The 18286-nt window shown below is 36.1% G+C and overlaps 1 protein-coding gene across 1 annotated transcript in view; it reads left to right on the top strand.

Moving 5' to 3' along the window:
• Positions 1–4515: 4515 nt before the first annotated feature.
• The window catches only part of LRRC69 (leucine rich repeat containing 69), a gene marked incomplete at both ends in the record, with an annotated part of 90451 nt that continues 76680 nt past the window's right edge, over positions 4516–18286 (top strand). Inside the window, one exon of the mRNA XM_080694634.1 lies at positions 4516–4698. Coding sequence (XP_080550760.1) covers positions 4516–4698 — 183 coding nt within the window. The remainder of the gene's footprint in view (positions 4699–18286) is intronic.

Below are 18286 nucleotides of genomic sequence, written 5' to 3'. Positions count from 1 at the left end.
CCCCCCCCATATGATATAGCTATACCACTCCTGGATATCTATCCAAGGGGACTGAAATTAGAATATTACGGTAATGCATGCATATCTACGACTGTCTATAGCAGCACAGTTCACAATAGCCAAATTATAGAACCAACATAGATATCTATCAAGAGATGAGTGAATTACAAAAGCATGGGATATACACACATTCGAATTCTACTAAGCAATAAAGAACAAAATTGTGGAAATATGGACGGGCCTGTAAAACATTATGTGAGAATAGCCAGTCACAGAGTGCTGGCTAATCTCACATATGTTTTCTCTCATATGAGGAAGCTAGGGAGTAATCAGGAGACCAGAGGGACTTCAGATAATGGAGAGAAAACCCCAGTGGACTGAGGAAGGTGATCTAGAGTAGGGTCTAGGGAAGGGAGGAGGGAGAATTAATGAAGGGAATACTTCCATTGATGTTATTCATATATGTGAGTATAAGAATGACAATCTTAATACCCTGTCTGGGGAAGGGGAGAATGAGGAGAGAGCTGGGGGAAAGCCCACCAAGGGCTGTGTGCATGTATGTCACCATAACTGTGAACTACAAAATGATGTGAGAGTATAATGTATCAATAACACCAATAAAAGTATTTTTGAGAAATGAAATAGCCACTGTAGAACATAAACTGATAGTGCCTTAGAAGTTTGTTAACTAGCAATATGAAACCACAATAACCTAAAAGTCTACCTCTTAGTGTGTGTTTGTGTGTGTATGCATATAAGAGAAATATAAACATGTCCACATCAAAAATTGCACACAGATGTTCATAGCAGCAGTATTTATAATAATTGAAAAGTAAAAACAATATAAATACCTATTAATTGTTGCATAGAAATATAAAAAGTGGCATAACTGCAACAGAATAGTGTGTGACAGTAACATATGAAGTACTGGCAAATGCTATGAAATGGATGAACCCTGGAAACATTTTTCTTATAAAACAGGCCAGTCACAAAGACCATGTTTTATGATTCCATGATATAAAGTGTATGTTCTGCCCAAATTAAGATTTGTGAATCAAATGAGTGTTGTTTTAAGCTTTTGAGTTGTGCAGTGGTCTGTTTCCCAGTGGCTGAAAATCGGAACAGGTGGTATTATTAATATTGAATGCATATTGAGAGTAAAAGACAAGAAGGAATCAGTTTGCCAGGTTTTTGGGGATCAGCAAGTTAACAGAAAGCAATACGTAATGGCCTCTTTGCCCACTTTTGGAATTTAACAAATTGCCACTGTTTGGTTCATCATAGTTCTGGCCACAAAAAAGTCACTTGGGACCTAATGAATGTTGTGGGATTTTTAAAATGAAACTTTATGATCATTTTGTTTATGCATTATAGCTTGATTTTTGCAAAACTGAAAGTTGAACGTTTGGAAGAGATAAGGCAAAGAACAGTTAAGTAGCTGAAAATTGTTTTATTTGTCATTCTGGCAACTGAAAGTCACTGTTAAGTACCTCATATTTTTTATTCATTTACTCATTATAAAAAACTTTACAAATTTAATGTTCTTCTTTTAGAACATTGGTACTCCTTTACCTTCTTATTGGAAAAGGTGTTGGCTCAATAGCACCCCTCAGTGAGTCCTTTCCTGGCTGTCCCTATTTAAAATGATGAGCTTCTGACTTGCCCCGTTTTCCTGCCCCCTGACACCTATCAGCATCTAACACACTATATTTACTTATTTGTTTTGACTTGTTTTTTTTGTGTGCTAATATTAGGATGGAGTTTCCTTGAGAGCAGAAATTTTTGCTTTCTTCATTCATTCCTTTATCCTTAGTACCTGCAACACTGTTGAACATAAAATAGGGTCTCAGTAAGTATTGTTTGAATAAATGAATAAGACAATATCTGAATTCCAAAGAATTATTATAAACAGAATATGTTCAGGGAGGAATGTAATTTATCATATTTAGATTTTCATAAATCAACAGTCTAAATGTGGCAAAATGCCTCCTCTTTTCCTCATATCTGGGTGCAAATAGGTTTCTGAAAATAATCAAGTATCACTAGCTATAGCTCCTCTTTTTTTTTTGTCTTTTCAATACACAAAAATGAGACTAGTATATTGAACCCTTAGGGACTTATTACTCGGCATCAATAATGATCAATATTTTGTCAATCTTGTTTGATCTGTTTTTTTTCTCCTACTTCTTCCCTAAATTATTTTAAGAAAATCCAGGACATCATATTTTACCTCAAAGCTTCAGTATGCATTTCTAGATGTTAAGCATATATCAACAAACTGCTATTGCCGTATCATTAGTATACAAAACTGAATTAATAATTTATACTATCTAATACCCAGTCCATGAGCTAGTTTCCCTGACTGACTCCAAGATATTTTTTATCCAAATCAGAATTCTTTCCAGATCCAGACATTGTGCTTGGCTGTTATTTGTCTTATGCTTTGTTTTCTTTTCTTTCTTTCTTTTTTTTTTTTTGGTGGTACTGGGGTTCCTGGAAGCCCTTCTACCTCCGGGCTACACTCCCAGACCTCTTTTTACATTTTATATTTGGAAACAGGGTCTCCTAAGCCAGCGCGCGCGGCTGGCTTCGAACCTGCGCGATCCTCCTGTCTCAGCCTCCCAAGCGCGGGGATTACAAGCGTGCGCCACCACGCCCGGCATTTATGCTTTGTTTTCTTCAAAGCAGATTTCTTTCTCCCTCTCTCTTGCTTTTATTTATTTATTTATTTATTTATTTATTTATTTATTTTTATGGTACTGAGAATTGAACCCAGAGGTATTCTGCTCCAAACTACACTCCCAGACTGATTTTATTTCTTCTTTGGAAACAGGATCTTGCTAGGTTGATGAGAATCTCACTACTTGCTCAGGCTATCCTCGAACCTGTGATCCTCCTGTCTCAGGTTCTCAAGTACTAGGATTACAAGCATGAGCCATACTCCCAGCTTACTCTCTCCCTTTTTATTAGCACCATTGATTTGTTGGCAAAACCTTGTGTCATTTGCCTATAAAATTTTCCATGTTCTACATTTGACTGTTTCTCTGAGAAGAATTTTTTTTTTTTTTTTATACTGGGTGTGGAACCCAGAGGCTTTCTACCTCTGGGCTATACTCCCGGACCTATGTTTTTTATATTTTATTTGGAAACAGGGTTTCACTCAGTTGCTGAGAGCCTCACTAAGTAGATGAAGGTGGCTTCGACCCTGTGCAATCCTCTTGTCTCAGCCTCCTAAGCACGGGGATTAAAAGCGTGCGCCACCACGGCCGGCTCTGAGAAGAATTTTAACTGACTCTCTGGTCCTCATACTTTCTATAAATGGATAGTTTAGATCTGGAAGCCCTGATTAGATTGAGGTTCAATTTTTCAGGCAAGAATATTTCCTAGGAGGTGCATTAGACTTTTTTTTTTTTTTTTTTTTTTTTTTTGGTGGTACTGGGGTTCCTGGAAACCCTTCTACCTCTAGGCTACACTCACATTATACTTTTTATTATATCCCATATTAAGGTTTGTTACTTGTCATGATTAGTGGCTTTGGTTATTAATTTGATCCTTTTCTTATAAAGTTCTTTATCACCTTTTCACCTAATACTTTTAGCACCCAGTAATGGTTTTTGTTTAGTTTATTTCTTTAGAAATTGCAAACGTAAGCTGGTTGTGGTGGTACACACTTGTAATCTCAGTGCTTGGGAGGCTGAGACAGGAGGATCACACAGATTTGAAGCTAGCCTCAGCTACTTAGTGAGGCTCTCAGCAACTTAGTGAAACCCTGTTTACAAATAAAATATAAAATAGGTCTGGGAGTATAGCCGGGAGGTAGAAAGCCCCAGGGTTTCATTCCCAGTACCCCCCCCCCACACACACACTAAATAAATAAATAAATAAATAATAAATTAATAAATATTGCAAACATAGTAAATTTTCTAAAGCTATTTTCTCTTCCACGTTCATTAGTTTTAATATCTCTATGAATAAGAACTTTATTACCAGTTGCATTATAATAAAATGCAGTTTTAACTGGAAGAGTAAAATAAATGCTTGGTTTTTTTCTTTACCAATTTTCAGACTGAATTGGTGCCCTAGCAGCTAGCAGTATGCTTCACGAATTTCCTTTTTAAAAAACCATTATGAACACAGACTTTAATATGTTTTGTTCCACTCTAGATTTTTTTTCTTTTTTTGAATCCTCATTGTTTCCCATTTTAAACTGATTGAAGCACCCACATATCAAAATGATATGATCTCATTAGTCTTTGATAACTTCCCTGTCCCGAGCATAAAACAGGTAAGGCTTTTCATGTATATTCTCTGCCCCAAGCCTGAACCTGCTATTTTCCCTCACTGCCTCTTACACAGGAAACCATCTAATGCCCCCTGCATTCAATGTGGTATATCTCAGAATGTTTCTGTTTCCATGGCACACCCATTCTATAATTAGAGGTTCTAAAGATACGTAATAAAGAACTCCACTCCCCAGTGGTTTCTTTTCTTATTTCCTATTTCTTTTTGAAGATCATGGCTGACAGATGGTTAGTAAGAGCACTGAAGGGTGGAACAAACACTAAGATCATCACTTTGAATGGGAAGAATATCACAAAGATGCCTTCTGCTTTAGAAAAGCTGCCTGGCCTGAAGACTCTAGATCTTCAAAATAACCAAATCAGCAAAGTGTGCCCAGAGATAAGCACTTTGACCCAGGTGAGGAACTCCATATCTTTTTACGTAGAAGATGGAAATAGGAAGAGAGAAAAATGGTGGGAGACAGAACAATAAATAAGAATCTGGTCTCTGCAGACCTAGCTCTCTGGAGACTTAATATGCAGTATTGTTGGAGAGGCATCAGAAGGGTTTCTCTTCTAGGGAATTACATGTGGTAGGGAGAGAAGATGCTTCAATTTATTCATGTGCTCTTTGGCCCACATCTGGAATCAGGGGATTAGGTCCCTGCCACACTCATCTTTCTGGAGGCTGTCATCTGGAAAGGAGCTGGAAGCCTGGATCTGCTCGTCTACCTTGGGGGCTCACATCTGGAAGTGGGTCTGGGGATCCACGAGAGGCTGTTAACCCTGAGGACTGTCCTGAAGCCTTTGCATATGGGATGAAGAGACATTGAGGTTGTAGGAAGGGAGTTCCTTTTCAATTTCCTAGAGCAGCCTGAAGCTTTGAAATGGAGTGTTGGCAGAGAATAGAAAGGAGGGGACATTCATTTCTTCTGAAATAGTCTCCAAAGGAAGGTTAATATTTTAAATACAGAATGTCCTCCTTAAAGGGCAACAATTGACATGAATGAATCCCAGATGCTTGTGTTAAACATTTCTGCCTAACAATGTGAAACTCCAGCTGCTAAAAATCTTCTTGAGGTTAAAAGAAGGCAAGGGATATTAACTTTGTTATTGTCTCTTTGCTCACTTTGAAACTGTCATCAGCAGTGAAAGAACCTGTAAACGGCTAAGTCATTTTAGCTCACTAATTTTGAGTTAAAAGCAAAAAAAAAAAAAAAAAAAAAAAACAAAAAAAACCCCAAAACCTTTATGTTCTTACTTTCATCTGATAGCATTGCCTTTCAGGTTTAAGAAGTTAAGTTTTTTTTTTTTTTAAATCTATGGCTGTATCCTAAAAAGAAATTAAGGAAGTATTCACAAATTCCCCCCTTTAGCAATAACTTCAAAAAGTGCATTTAGAGTTCCAAGATGTCAAGAATTTAGATTTTTCTAATGGGAAAGATGCAAAGGAATTTAAAATTTGACAAATCTAAGACTGGTTCTCTCCCTGTGCTTGAGTTTATTTGCAATAAAATAATACTACACATTATTTTAAAATCAAATACTAAAATATAATGAAAAGCCATCTTCTGTACGCTGGCCTTCATCCTCATTTCTGCTCTTTCTATATAATGCCACTTTTAGCTCAACTTCTTTGTCTTGACTTGTCAATTTTAGGTACCTCTCTCGTTCATTTTCCAAATACAATTATACTACTATGTTTACTTTCTCCATAGTTAACTTTTTGGATTTTTTATTATACCTTTGACTCTTTCATCAGCCACAGTCCCGTTTTGCTCCCCATTTTATAAGACAAACAGTATCAGCATCTGAAATCCCCTTTGGCTATCCTTCCCTCTTCTCCCTTACCTCACTCTTATGATTCATAGAGTTTGCATCCTATTCAGGTAAAACTATGACAAACACTTTATTTGCCTTTTGGAGAATTTTAAAATGTATATTGCTTCAGTAAGTATCACTTATATGGAGTCAATTATATTTTCTTCTTTAAATACCGTTTTTGTTCTCTTAAAGTTTTTACACTTTATTTTGCTTTTTGGAGGACTTAAAAATGTATATTGTTTAGTAAGTATCACTTGTATGGAGTCAATTATATTTTCTTATTTAGATACCGTTTTTGTTCTCTTGAAGTTTCTAATTGCCTTTCCTTTACTCTTGTACCTTTGCCTTATCATGGCTTCATTTTATTTCAAATTTGATTATATTACAAATTTTGTCCAAAGCAGTTTTCTTGGAGAGATTTCCCTTCAGAAACTTCTATCTTCTGCCCCAGTCAGAGCTAGTTGCCATTTATATTTGTTGGACCCTCTCGGTCCAGGATATGCCATGACTGCCCTCTCAGATTGGACCCATTGTTTCAGTATCTCATATTTTCCTTTTCTTTTACCCTCTTATTATTTTTTCAGTCGTGAATCTCCAGATACCATCTTATTTTGGTATGTGGTAAGTTTTTGATCCCCTTTATATCAGAAAATGCCTGCATCCTTCCCTTACATTTAGTTTGTAGTTGTGTAGTAAAAGTTACATGTTATAAAATACACTTCTTCTGGAGAAGAATGGAAGTGTGATTATCTTATCATTGTCTATTTTTTGTGTGTGTGGTTCCGTTGTTGCTTTTTTCTCAGTCTTCCACTATTCAGGAGTGACTCTAAATTTTGTTATCTGTTTATTCCCTCTCAATTTCCTTCAATAGGGAACTGGCTTAATTCAACCCTTATTTTTAGAGTAAAAAATCACGCCACTAATAATTCAACTGATTTGAAACTAGGCTTCTTGTGGTCTACCTTTAAAGTGCTTTGTAAATCTGAGTATGAAGTATAGTGGCTCATTAAATTAGCAGTTTTCCTTATATAGCATTTCCCAGGTTGTAAAATTTTGAAAAAAATTTCCCCTTTATAATAGAATCAGCTTAAACTAAATGGGTAAGAAATTTCTAAAGAGTTAATATAGATTATCAAAGAGTTCAGAAATAATGCTTAGACATTTTCAGAGTTTCTAATAGAGGCAGGTTCCAAAATAAGGAGAGAAGAAGAGAGAGAGAGAGAGAGAGAGAGAGAGAGAGAGAGAGAGAGAGAGAGAGAGAGAAGAGAGAATTTAGAAAACTTAAAAAAGCGGTAGTTAACATGCCTGTAATACCAATATTTTGGAGACTGAGTCAGGCGGCTTACATGTCTGAAACTCTGTTTCAAAATTAAACATAAAAATGACTAGGGGCATAGATGAGAGATAGACTGCTTCTGGGTTCAAACCCCAGTATCAAAAAAAAAGAGAAGAAGAAGAAGGAGGAGGAGGAGGAGGAGGAGGAGGAGGAGGAGGAGGAGGAGGAGGAGGAGGAGGAGGAGGAAGAGAGCATAAATGAGAGTTTGAAAGTGTTGGGATAACTCGACTGGTTCAGCCTCTTACAAGCCAAATATAAGGCACTTAATCTCTCTGAGCTTTCTCAACCTAAATAGTATACAGAGAAAGATTTTCAAAAGATTAATAAGAGTCAGGCATGGTGACATATGCTCGTAATCCCTGTGCTTGGGAGGCTGAGGCAGGAGGATCACACAGGTTCGAAGCCAGCCCCAGCTACTTAGTGAGGCTCTCAGCAACTTAGTGAGACCCTGTTTCCAAATTAAATATGAAATAGGTCTGGGAGTATAGCCTGGAGGTAGGAAGCCTGGGTTCCACCCCCAGTACCACTAAAAAAAAAAAAAAAAGAGTTTATTTGGGAATAGTAGAACATCGCAGCAAGAATATACATGCCATAGTAAACTGTTTTCAAAGAGGTTGAGGCAAAGGGAAAATTTTAAAGGCAAACTGAGGAGGATTTTGCAAATCATTTTGACAGAATTATCCTTGGTCACAGGATTAACAAGGTTGGTGCCAGTCTAAAGTTAAAAGGCAGTTGGTGGACATACATTTTTGCGGAATTATTCTTTGTGTAAGGTTGTGGTGGTATTTGTGCAAGCTTGTAATTCTGGCAGAGTCTATTGTGAATTTAGTTGTAATTATTCAGCATATATGCACAAAATTCCCTTGTTCAGAATTTTCCAACTATATTTATTATTATTAGCCATTTTTGTTAGGGCTTGACAAGGTGACTCCATTTTGATTGTGACTACTCTACAACCTCAATTTCTGCCTTTATTTATTCAATCCACAACTAAGCATTGAGCACTCTCTGTGTCTCAGGATGGCAAATGGTGATTCAGCAATAAGCAAAACAGACGGAAATTCCTGCCTTCATAGAGTATATTTTCTTATCACAAAAGTTTTAGTAAGTCAGAAAATTAGGATATGAGGTAGTGATTAGTGCTCTGGAGAAAACTAAAGCAGGGAAAAAGGGTTGGGCATGTGGCTTCAGCTGAAGAGGACCTATGCTGCAAAGTATCTTGTGGATTTTATAACCTAGGGGTGCACATGTATTAGTTCAGTGATCATAATAATTCTTATTTAAACTTTTTTCTATTTCAGGAGGTTAGTTTGAACTCTTTTTAAAATTGTTCTAAGTTTTTCCCTTTATAAGTATTAATGAAAACTATCCACCTACTACTTTTATCTATACCATGCTTATCTTTTACTACTATTTCTTTAATTCTCATAGGAATTCCCATATAACCCAATGCGGAGATTGAATTAAATGCTAACATATATATCTAAACTCAGAGGCAGTCTATCTCTGAGTTACATCCCCAGCTCTATTTTTTGTTCTTTATTTTGAAACAGATCTCACTAAGTTGTGGAGGACCTCACTAAATAGTCGAGACTGGTTCAAACCTGTGATATCCCTGTCTCAGCCTCCTAAGTACTGGGATTACAGATGTGTGCCACCATGCCCAGCCAATCATTTTAATGATAGGAGAAATAGGTTTATTTCTTATCATTTATGACAAACTGATTTTGCCTGTGATTATTGAAGTTCTGAGATATAAATAATTTCAAAGACACACTTTATGAATTTTGAAGAAAAAGACATTGTTGTCTTAGTGTCTGGCATCTAGTAAGCCATATAATGTCTACTTGAGTGGAATGAAATAGAAGCAGCTTTCAAAGTCTAGTTAAACTGAACACATTACTATCATGATTATGAAATAATCTGGGAACAAAGATTCCTTAAAGGCAAATAGGCCAAAGTTTTAAAATCCCCAAAGAAACACCCATCATCTCTAATTGTGTTTAGCATTGTTGACGTGCATCATAAGGTTCAGTGGTGATGTGGCATTGTCCCCCTTAAGCTGCTCATGTGTGCCTTCCCAGGACAAAGATATGGTCTGCCATAGTTTTGATTTAACCATAAACAATTGAGAGTAAATAAGGCTGCAACTCAAAGTAGAGTTGGCTAGTTTATAAACTTGTTATTGTGTTCCTAGTTTATTTCATACTTTTACTGTCTTCAATCATCACCTAACCCAGTTAACTTCATTCATTCATTCACTCACTCAGTTTGACAACTTGTTACATATGCCTGCAATAACCTAGGTACTCTCCAAGGTGGTAGCAATACAAAAAGGAACAAAAACATCCATCTGTCCCTATTCTCAGGTTTACACATATAGATAATTGTAAAACTACAACTGTGAAAAGTGCTATAAAAGAAAATTGCATTGTTCTATGAGTCTCTAGTCAGAGAATTCAGAGGTGATTCTGAAAGAGCTCTACTGAGCTAAGATAACAAATGAAAAAGGCATGCAGAAGAATAGAAGGATGATCACTGGCAGACTTCCCTCCTTGTGTCTCAGCATCCCAAGTACTGAGAACAGACATGGGCCACCACACTCAGTTCAATGGATTTTTTTTTTTTTTTTTACAGAATGGAAAAACAACCCTAAAGTATACAGGGAACCACAAAGGGTCCTGAATAGTCAAAGGAATTTTGAGCAAGAACAACAAAGCTGGAGGCATTGTACTTCCTGATTTCAAAATACATTATAAGGCAACAATAATCAAAACAGTATGATTCTGACATACAAACAAAACAATGGGACAGATCAGAGAGCCTAGTAATAATCTTGTCATCTTGATGAAGGTGCCAAGAACACACAGTGGGGAAAAGGATAGTCTCTTTAGTAAATGATACTGGGGACACTGTTTATCTACATGGAGAAGAAGATAATTGGACACCATATACAAAAATCAACTCAGAATAGGTTAAGGATTTATATATAAGACCTGAAACTATAAAACTACTAGAAGGAAACATAGGGGAAAAGATTGAGTTGGTCTGTGCAATAATTATTTTAGATATGACATCAACACAGAAAATAAAACCAAAAATAGACAAGTAGGTTTGCATCGAACAAAAAATCTTCTGACTAGCAAAAGAAACAGTCAAGAGATTAAAAATGAATGCTATGGAAGGGAAGAAAATATTTGTAAACTATGTATATGATAAGGAGTTCCTAATCTAAAATATATAAAGAATTCATGCAGTTCAAGGAAAAACTCTAGTAACAAAACTAAAAATGGATAAAGTACTTGAATAGACATTGCTCAAAAGAAGACACATAAGTGGCTAAAAGACATATGAAAAGATGCTCAAAGTCAATAAACATCAGTGAAATGCAAATCAAGACTAAAATGAGATATTATTTTATATCTATTAGAATGGCTGTGATCAGAAAGCTGAAAAATAATGTGAGGATATGAATGAAAGGGAATCTTCATGCATTATTAGTGAGATTGTAAATTGGTTGAGCCATTTTGGAAAACAGTATAGCAGTTTCTCAAAAAATTAAAAGTAGAACTACTTGATGATCCAGCAATCTCACTTCTAGGTATATATTAAAAGGAAATAAAAAATCAGCTCAGGGAAGAGATGTCTACACTTATGTCATTATTCACAATTGCCAAAATATGGAAATTACTTAAGTGTCTGTCAATGGAGGAATGGATTTAAAAAGGTATGTGTGTATGTGTATATACAGTGGAATATTATTCAGTCTTAGAAGTAAAATTCTACCATTTGTGACAGCATAGATGCACCTCAGAGGCTAATGTGGTGCTATGTGAAATAACCCAGACATAAAACACTTAATACCACATAATATCACTTTATGTGAACCCTAAAAATGTCAGACTCATAGAAACAGAGTGTGGCATGATGTTTACTTGGGTTTAGGGAGAGAAGATGGGAAGATGTAGGTCAGAAAATACAAAGTTCAGTTATATAAATAAGTAAAAATCTAATAAAGATCTAAAGTTTAATAATGCAAACTCTAGTTAATATTATACATATGTGGAATTTGCTTAGAGGGCATATCTTATGTGATCTCACAATATACACACAAACACATATATACTTCTATAAATATATACATACATAAACGTTATGAGAATTTGAGAACCATGGGTAGACTTAAGAATGTTAACTAGTAGGATGATATTCTGTTTTGTGAGCCATCCACTTGAATCAGAAGGTGAAAACTCACTTTTGGAAAGATAACTTACATAGATGTGAGAAGGGAGTGGAAAGGGACTGTGTGAACTGGAAGTTCATATAATCAATAATGGCAGTCTAGATAGGATCCAGCTATGGTGGATTGTTATCACAACAGAATTGTGTATTTATAGGAGAAAATGGGATTGGAGTTAGTAACTATGTCCTGCCACTGTGGTTAGAGAATTATGAGTATGTCTATGCCCATGCACATGGGGATCCTGCTAATCCTGATGTTACTCCTGCAGCTAAACTTCACAGGCATGGTTCTTTACCTTGAACTGAAAAATGAGTGAATTGAGCTGAATAATGAATGTATACTTGTAATTTGGTCATGATATAAACCCTATTAAATATAATGCTCCATGACTTTTAAAAGAGTAGCTGGGACCATAGAAGTATTTTAAAATTAAAAATTATTAAGAAAACAAATAGATTTAAAAATTGGAAACTAGTAGAAGTCTGTGTGTGTGTGTATGTGTGTGTGTGTTGTGTGTGTGTGTTTATGTGTGGTTATTGCATTTGTAGCATCATGTATAATATTTTTGTCTTAAAATTTTTTCCCAGGACTAATAAATTATAGTTAGTAGTTAATAATATCTATCTGCTATTTTCCAGGCACTTCATTATACTGTTGCTAATTCATAAGTGGCTTTAAGAAGCAGGCACTGGTATTTCTATTTAAAAAATAAGTGGAGGAAGTGGGGCATGGTGATGCATGCCTGTAATACCAGTTCTTGAGAATCTGAGACAGGAGAATTGCAGTTTCAAGAACAGCCTCAGAAAGTAGTGAGTTTCTCATCAACCAAGTCTGATGTGACAACAATTCACCACAGCTGGGTCCTGCCTAGACTGCCACTATTGATTGCATGAACTTGTGAAACAGTGAGACCCTGTTTCAAAATAAAAATAAAAAATAGGGCTGAGCATATAGCTTAGAGGTAGAATGCCCTTGGTTCAATCCACAGTAACAAAAAAGGGGGGGGTAGGAATGTAATTGCCTGCCCAAGATCACATACCCATTATATTTCAAAACAGATTCTAAGACCTGTTATTTTGCCTACTGTGCAACACTGACTATTAAACAAGTATAATAAGAGAATTTAAAACAAGTATTCCATGTCTTGTGTACAAAACAATTCCATTGTATGTATGTGCATTTGTGTGTATATATATTTATGTATACCTCTATACATATATAACATGCATATTATATACACATGTATCACCATTCTGAGCAATAATTAATTCTTTTTAAAACTAGTCAGCATATTACTATAAAAAGTGTAGTATAGAAGTTATGAGTATAAATCAGAATGAAACTGCTTTATCTCATTGTAAATCATAATGTGGTCCTTAGATTCCCTTTTCTGTAAAATCAGGTTTGTATTAGACAGTGTTCAGGGTCATATGGCATGTTGTTTGGCATATATTAAGTTCTATTGAAGTTATAGTCATTACTAGTCATCAATAAATTAATCAAGCTGGGTATGGTTGTCCACTCCTGTAATCTCAGTACTTGGAAGATTGAGACAGGAGAATCACAGGTTTAAGCTAGACCAGCTTTAGCAACTTAGTGAGACTCTCAGCAACCCAGCAAGACCCTATTTTAAAATAAAAGTTCAAAGGTCTGGGAATGTAGCTCAGAAGTAAAATGCCATTGGATTCAATTGTGTGTGTGTGTGTGTGTGTGTGTGTGTGTGTGTGTGTGTGTGTTGGGGATACAAAGACAGCTATATATCTAACCTAGAGTTTACAATCCAAAGGCATCAATAGGTACTGAGATACCTCATATCCAATTTGAAAGGGAAATATGTCTGTTTTGAGGCCACAGATATTTTATCAGAAGAATGAGCAGATCATTGCAATTCAATGAATCACGTTTAGGAAGAGTTAAGAGAGACACACTATTTGTGACATGTGTACAAAGAACAGAAAAGGCTATATGGAGGTTGAAATTATTTAGCATGTATTGTGTAAGGAAATTTCTCCTAAATTGATTATTTGGGCATCTGTTTAGATGTAGTCGAATAGGACTGGGTAAAAAGAACTTGCGTGACAATACATCCCATTCTTTGCACCTTCAGCTATGTAATGCTATCTAGGCTTGTAATATGAGTACCAGCACTGGAGAATAGAATGGAAAAGATGCATTTAAATGGATTATTTGTTTTGCACTAAGAATAGGTAATAGACTGAATTTGGTTGAAGGAAGGTTAAAAAAAAAGTTCTAGGTAACTCCAAAGTTTGATCAGCGTAGGATTATGAGAATAGTGGGTGTATTATCCAAAGAGGAGATGGGAAAAGTTAATCTAGTTTGTTCTGGAGCACTGTCCAGTTTTAGACTCTGAATTTAGAGTGATCCACTGGAGATGACTTAGGAGCCAAAATCAACAAGATAAAATTTTTACAGGGATAAATGTAAATTCTACATTTAGGTTAAGAAAAGAATTCAGTTGCACAAGTCCAGGATGTGGGTTATCTGCTTGACAGCTAACTTAGGGATTTTTGTTGGCCACAGGCAAAATTAATTATGTACCAGCAATGTGCCCTGTTGCCCAAAGAGTGCATGGCATGTTAAGCTGCATTAATAAGAGGGTAATCATCTGCCCGAGGGACACCCAGTGGTCCCACCAACATCTGTGTTGAGCTTTCATTTCCTGTCTCATCCTGGCACCATGTTTTCAGAGAGAAATACTCAGATTAGAGAGTGGCCAGGATGGTCAGGGGTCTGGAAACTATGTCCTGAGGGAAATGGTTATGGGAAAAGTGGAGCAAATTCAGGGAGAATATGATAGCAATCTTCACAAATTTAAAAAAGATTGTTATGTGGGAGAGAGGAGTGGGAATAAAACTTTCTTGTTACTGTAGGAAGAATTAAGTAGAAGTTATGGAGACCCTAAACATAAAAGGATAAATAGACATATGATAGATAACAGATAAGTAGATAGGCAGGCAGGCAGCTAGACAGACAGATTGGACTTCCTAACAAGATATAAAGGCTGCCAGTTACTGGGTGTGTTATGAAAAATGTATATAATGGCCACCTGCATCTTATACACTGGACTAGATGACTTGTAAAAGTTCTTTCTTATGGTAAGATGCTCTTATTCCTATATCCTAGGTTTATAAGAAGTATTAATAGTCTTTTGATTTATGACATTTTAGTTCCCAAGAGACAAAAGAGTTATTCTCTGAGAATACCAACAGAACTGTATTCTATAGATAACTACTGAAGTAATACAGAGTTAAAACGTATCAAACATTCTGTTATATAACAAAAACCCTTATTTAGGGACTCTCTGTAGCCATAAAGTGCTACTAGTGAAATATTGCACATGCTCTCTCTGGAGGTGTGATTATTTATTTATTTATTTATTTATTTATTTATTTTTGGTGCTGGAGATAGAATCCATGGGAATTCTACCTCTGAGCTACACTCCTAGGTCTATTTTTCATTCTTTATTTTGAAACAGAGTCTCACTGAGTTATGAAGGGCCTAAGTAGTAGCTGAGGCTGTCCTCAAATGGTGATCTTCCTGTCTCAGCCTTCCAAATGTTGGGATTGAAAGCATGTGCCACTATGCTGACAAGGTCTGATATTTCTAAAACTTTTTGTTTTGTGTGTGTGTGTGTGTGTGTGTGTGTGTGTGTGTGTGTGTGTGGTACTGGGGAAAGAACCAAGTACAGGGGCATTCTACCTCCAAGCTATACCCTTAGCCCTATTTTTTTATTCTTTATTTTGAAACAGGGTCTCACTGAGTTGCAAAGCACCTTACTGAGTTGCTGAGGCTGTCCGTGATCCGCAATCCTCCTGTCTCAGCTTCTCAAATGCTGGCACTACAAGCATGCACCACCATGCCAGGCTAAACTCTTTGTTTTTGTAGAACATTTGGAACAATCTCAACCAAGTAATCTAAAATTTCTCACTTCAAACATTTCCTTCTCAGAGAGTTCTTTCCTAATGGCCCAATATGACCCCAAGTTACTATTTATCTCATTAGCCTCTTTTCTTCGTATTTCGCATTTAATAGTAACAAAAGTAATTTGTCTAGCTATTTCTTGTCTATCTCACTTCTGAACATCTAAGCAATTTTGAGATACAGATCTTGTGTGTCTTGTTTACAGTGGTACTTCTAGTATTCAAAGAACACCCATCATGTAATAAACATAATTGCATTCACAAAACATTTACTTTGGGAGACATTTCTCAATAGTAACTCACTCCCTGGTTCTGTATCTTTACACCTTTCTATACAATTTAATATTTACTGAACCCTGACGTGTTTGCCCTGGAAACAGAGCATGACTGTTGCTACCTGTTCTTTAGGAAGAACTTTATGAATTCAAAGGCCATCAGTGAATCTGCCTTTTGTTATCCTACTCTATGAAGAATATTTTTAGTTTTATGCTCTTTGCTTTTGTTTCAACTCTGAAATCCTTTACAATGTTGAGTTTTTCATTTGAAGTCTCTTTATCTTCTATATTTCACAATCTTGGTTGCGAAGCCCAGAATTTTTATAGCCTGTTCTAGACTAAGGTCTATATAGTTAATACATCAATCAGTTAAAATGTCCTTTCTGGGTCATCTATCCATTCTGTAACATCCTCCTGGGAACTAATTTGGGACAAAAATCAACTGTGGTTGTTAGACACCCTATCCTATTTTCCTAGATTGTTCTTTAAAATGACCTTTTTAAATTTTCCTCAAACCTCTTGTACCTTCTCCCAGTAGATGATTTTTTCATATTTCTTTGAGAAAAGAAACACTGTCAGAAACTTTTTCTTTCTGTCACCAAACCCATTCTTACATCATCTTCTCTCGCTTCTCGACCTTCCTTCATCCTACCTTGAATGATGGATGCCAACACTTAAGGCCAGCACCCATTTGTATTTTGGGTCTCGTCCTCTTTATTAGCATTTTGAAACAGGGCCTCTCTAGTTGCTGAGGCTTTTCTCAAACCTGCAATCCTCCTGTCTCAGCCTCCCAAGTATAGGGATGACAGGCATGTGACACCATGCTCCGCTCCATCTTCCCTTCTAAAGGGCTGTGATTCTTTGAGTAGCCCTCTCTTTATATAATTAACTTCTTAATCCTATAATATTTTTCTATCAGTATATAAATAAGTTATACTATGTTTCATTTTAGAGGAAACAAAGTCCAGCTTCCTCTTTATTTTTTAATGTCTCTTAATAGCAAAAGTTCTTACAGGAATTGTCTCTTGGTCATTATCTTTGCTCTCTCACATTTTCTCAATAGCCCACTTCAGTTGGACTTTCTTCCCCAACACTTCACCCTACGGTGAAGGTCACTAATGACTTTCCTGTTGCTAAATCTGGTGGCTATTCCTATGCTTTTATTTTACTTAATCTCCCCTGGGACTTGAACCACATCGTCCTTCTTGAAATAATTTTCTTTTTATTTTGCTTTGACTTCTATGACATGACATATTTTGGAAACCCGAGACATCGACTTTTGTAATCTCTGGAGGTGGTTCTATCAGGAGGGACCTACAAGGGTAGGAAGGGAGAACGACAGGACAGGGAAAGAACCCAGGCAAAGGTGTCCTTTGTGACAACTGCTTACGGCAGTGACATGAAGCTAATCTAGTCATAGACACTGAAGCCTTTTCAGTCAAATGGCTACTTGAAGGTACTTTAACTTTACTTTTACAACCGGAAAGGAAGGAAAATGTATTACCTTCAAGGAAGTAGATGTATTGTGCTCTTTTTTAAAAATAGGATAATGTTAATTATCAGGTGGAAACACATATGAAAAGTAAAACATTTACTGTGAGTTCTTAGGATAAGAAGTTTTATTATAAAAATCTCTATGTCTATTTTGTTATACTAATATAAAGCATTCAGAAAGTTCTATACCAGATTCCTAGGTGGCCTACAAATATAAATTGCTTAAATTGCTCCTTATTTTTGTCTGACATAAATTCATCTGCTAAAACTTCCATGATTCTTCTCTTTATCCTTAATACTAAAATTTTTAACCATAAAGTTGGTAATTACTATGAATGGTAAATTGTGTTTAGGAGTGAAATAAAGAACTTTTTGTCTCTTAGAAAGTACAAATGAGTTTCACATAAAAGAAAATTGTCATGTTTTCAAAAACAATCCTATTTCATTGATTTATTGAACTAGAGGACCAAGAAGGAACATTTATTTATTTATTTATTTTTGCAGTACTGGGGATGGAATCCAGAAGCATTCTACAACTGAGCTACGCCCCCAGCCCTATTTTTAGTCTTTATTTTGAAACAGGGTCTCACTGAGTTGCAAAGGGCCTCACTAAGTAGTAGCTGAGGCTATCCAGGAACTATGATCCTCCTGTCTCAGCCTCCCAAATGCTGGGATTACAAGCGTGTGTGCCACCACACCTGGCTAAGAAGAAACTTTTAAACTCTTCCTATGTGTGGTTCAATCTGTCATATGTAGGATAGGTATACAACAGGCAGATCTTCTTTATTATACAGGTCTTATATCAACGGTTGCCTTTGTAAACTTTGTGCTTATGCAGGGTAATATCAAAGTTAAAGGACCATCAGCTATATCTATGTAATAGAGCAATCTTA

This window comes from Muscardinus avellanarius (genome assembly GCF_963383645.1).
Source record: "Muscardinus avellanarius genome assembly, chromosome: 4".
NCBI classification, from domain to species: Eukaryota; Metazoa; Chordata; class Mammalia; order Rodentia; family Gliridae; genus Muscardinus; species Muscardinus avellanarius.
The sequence above is the reverse complement of the archived record's forward strand: the minus strand, read 5'-3'. Positions and strand labels throughout refer to the sequence as shown.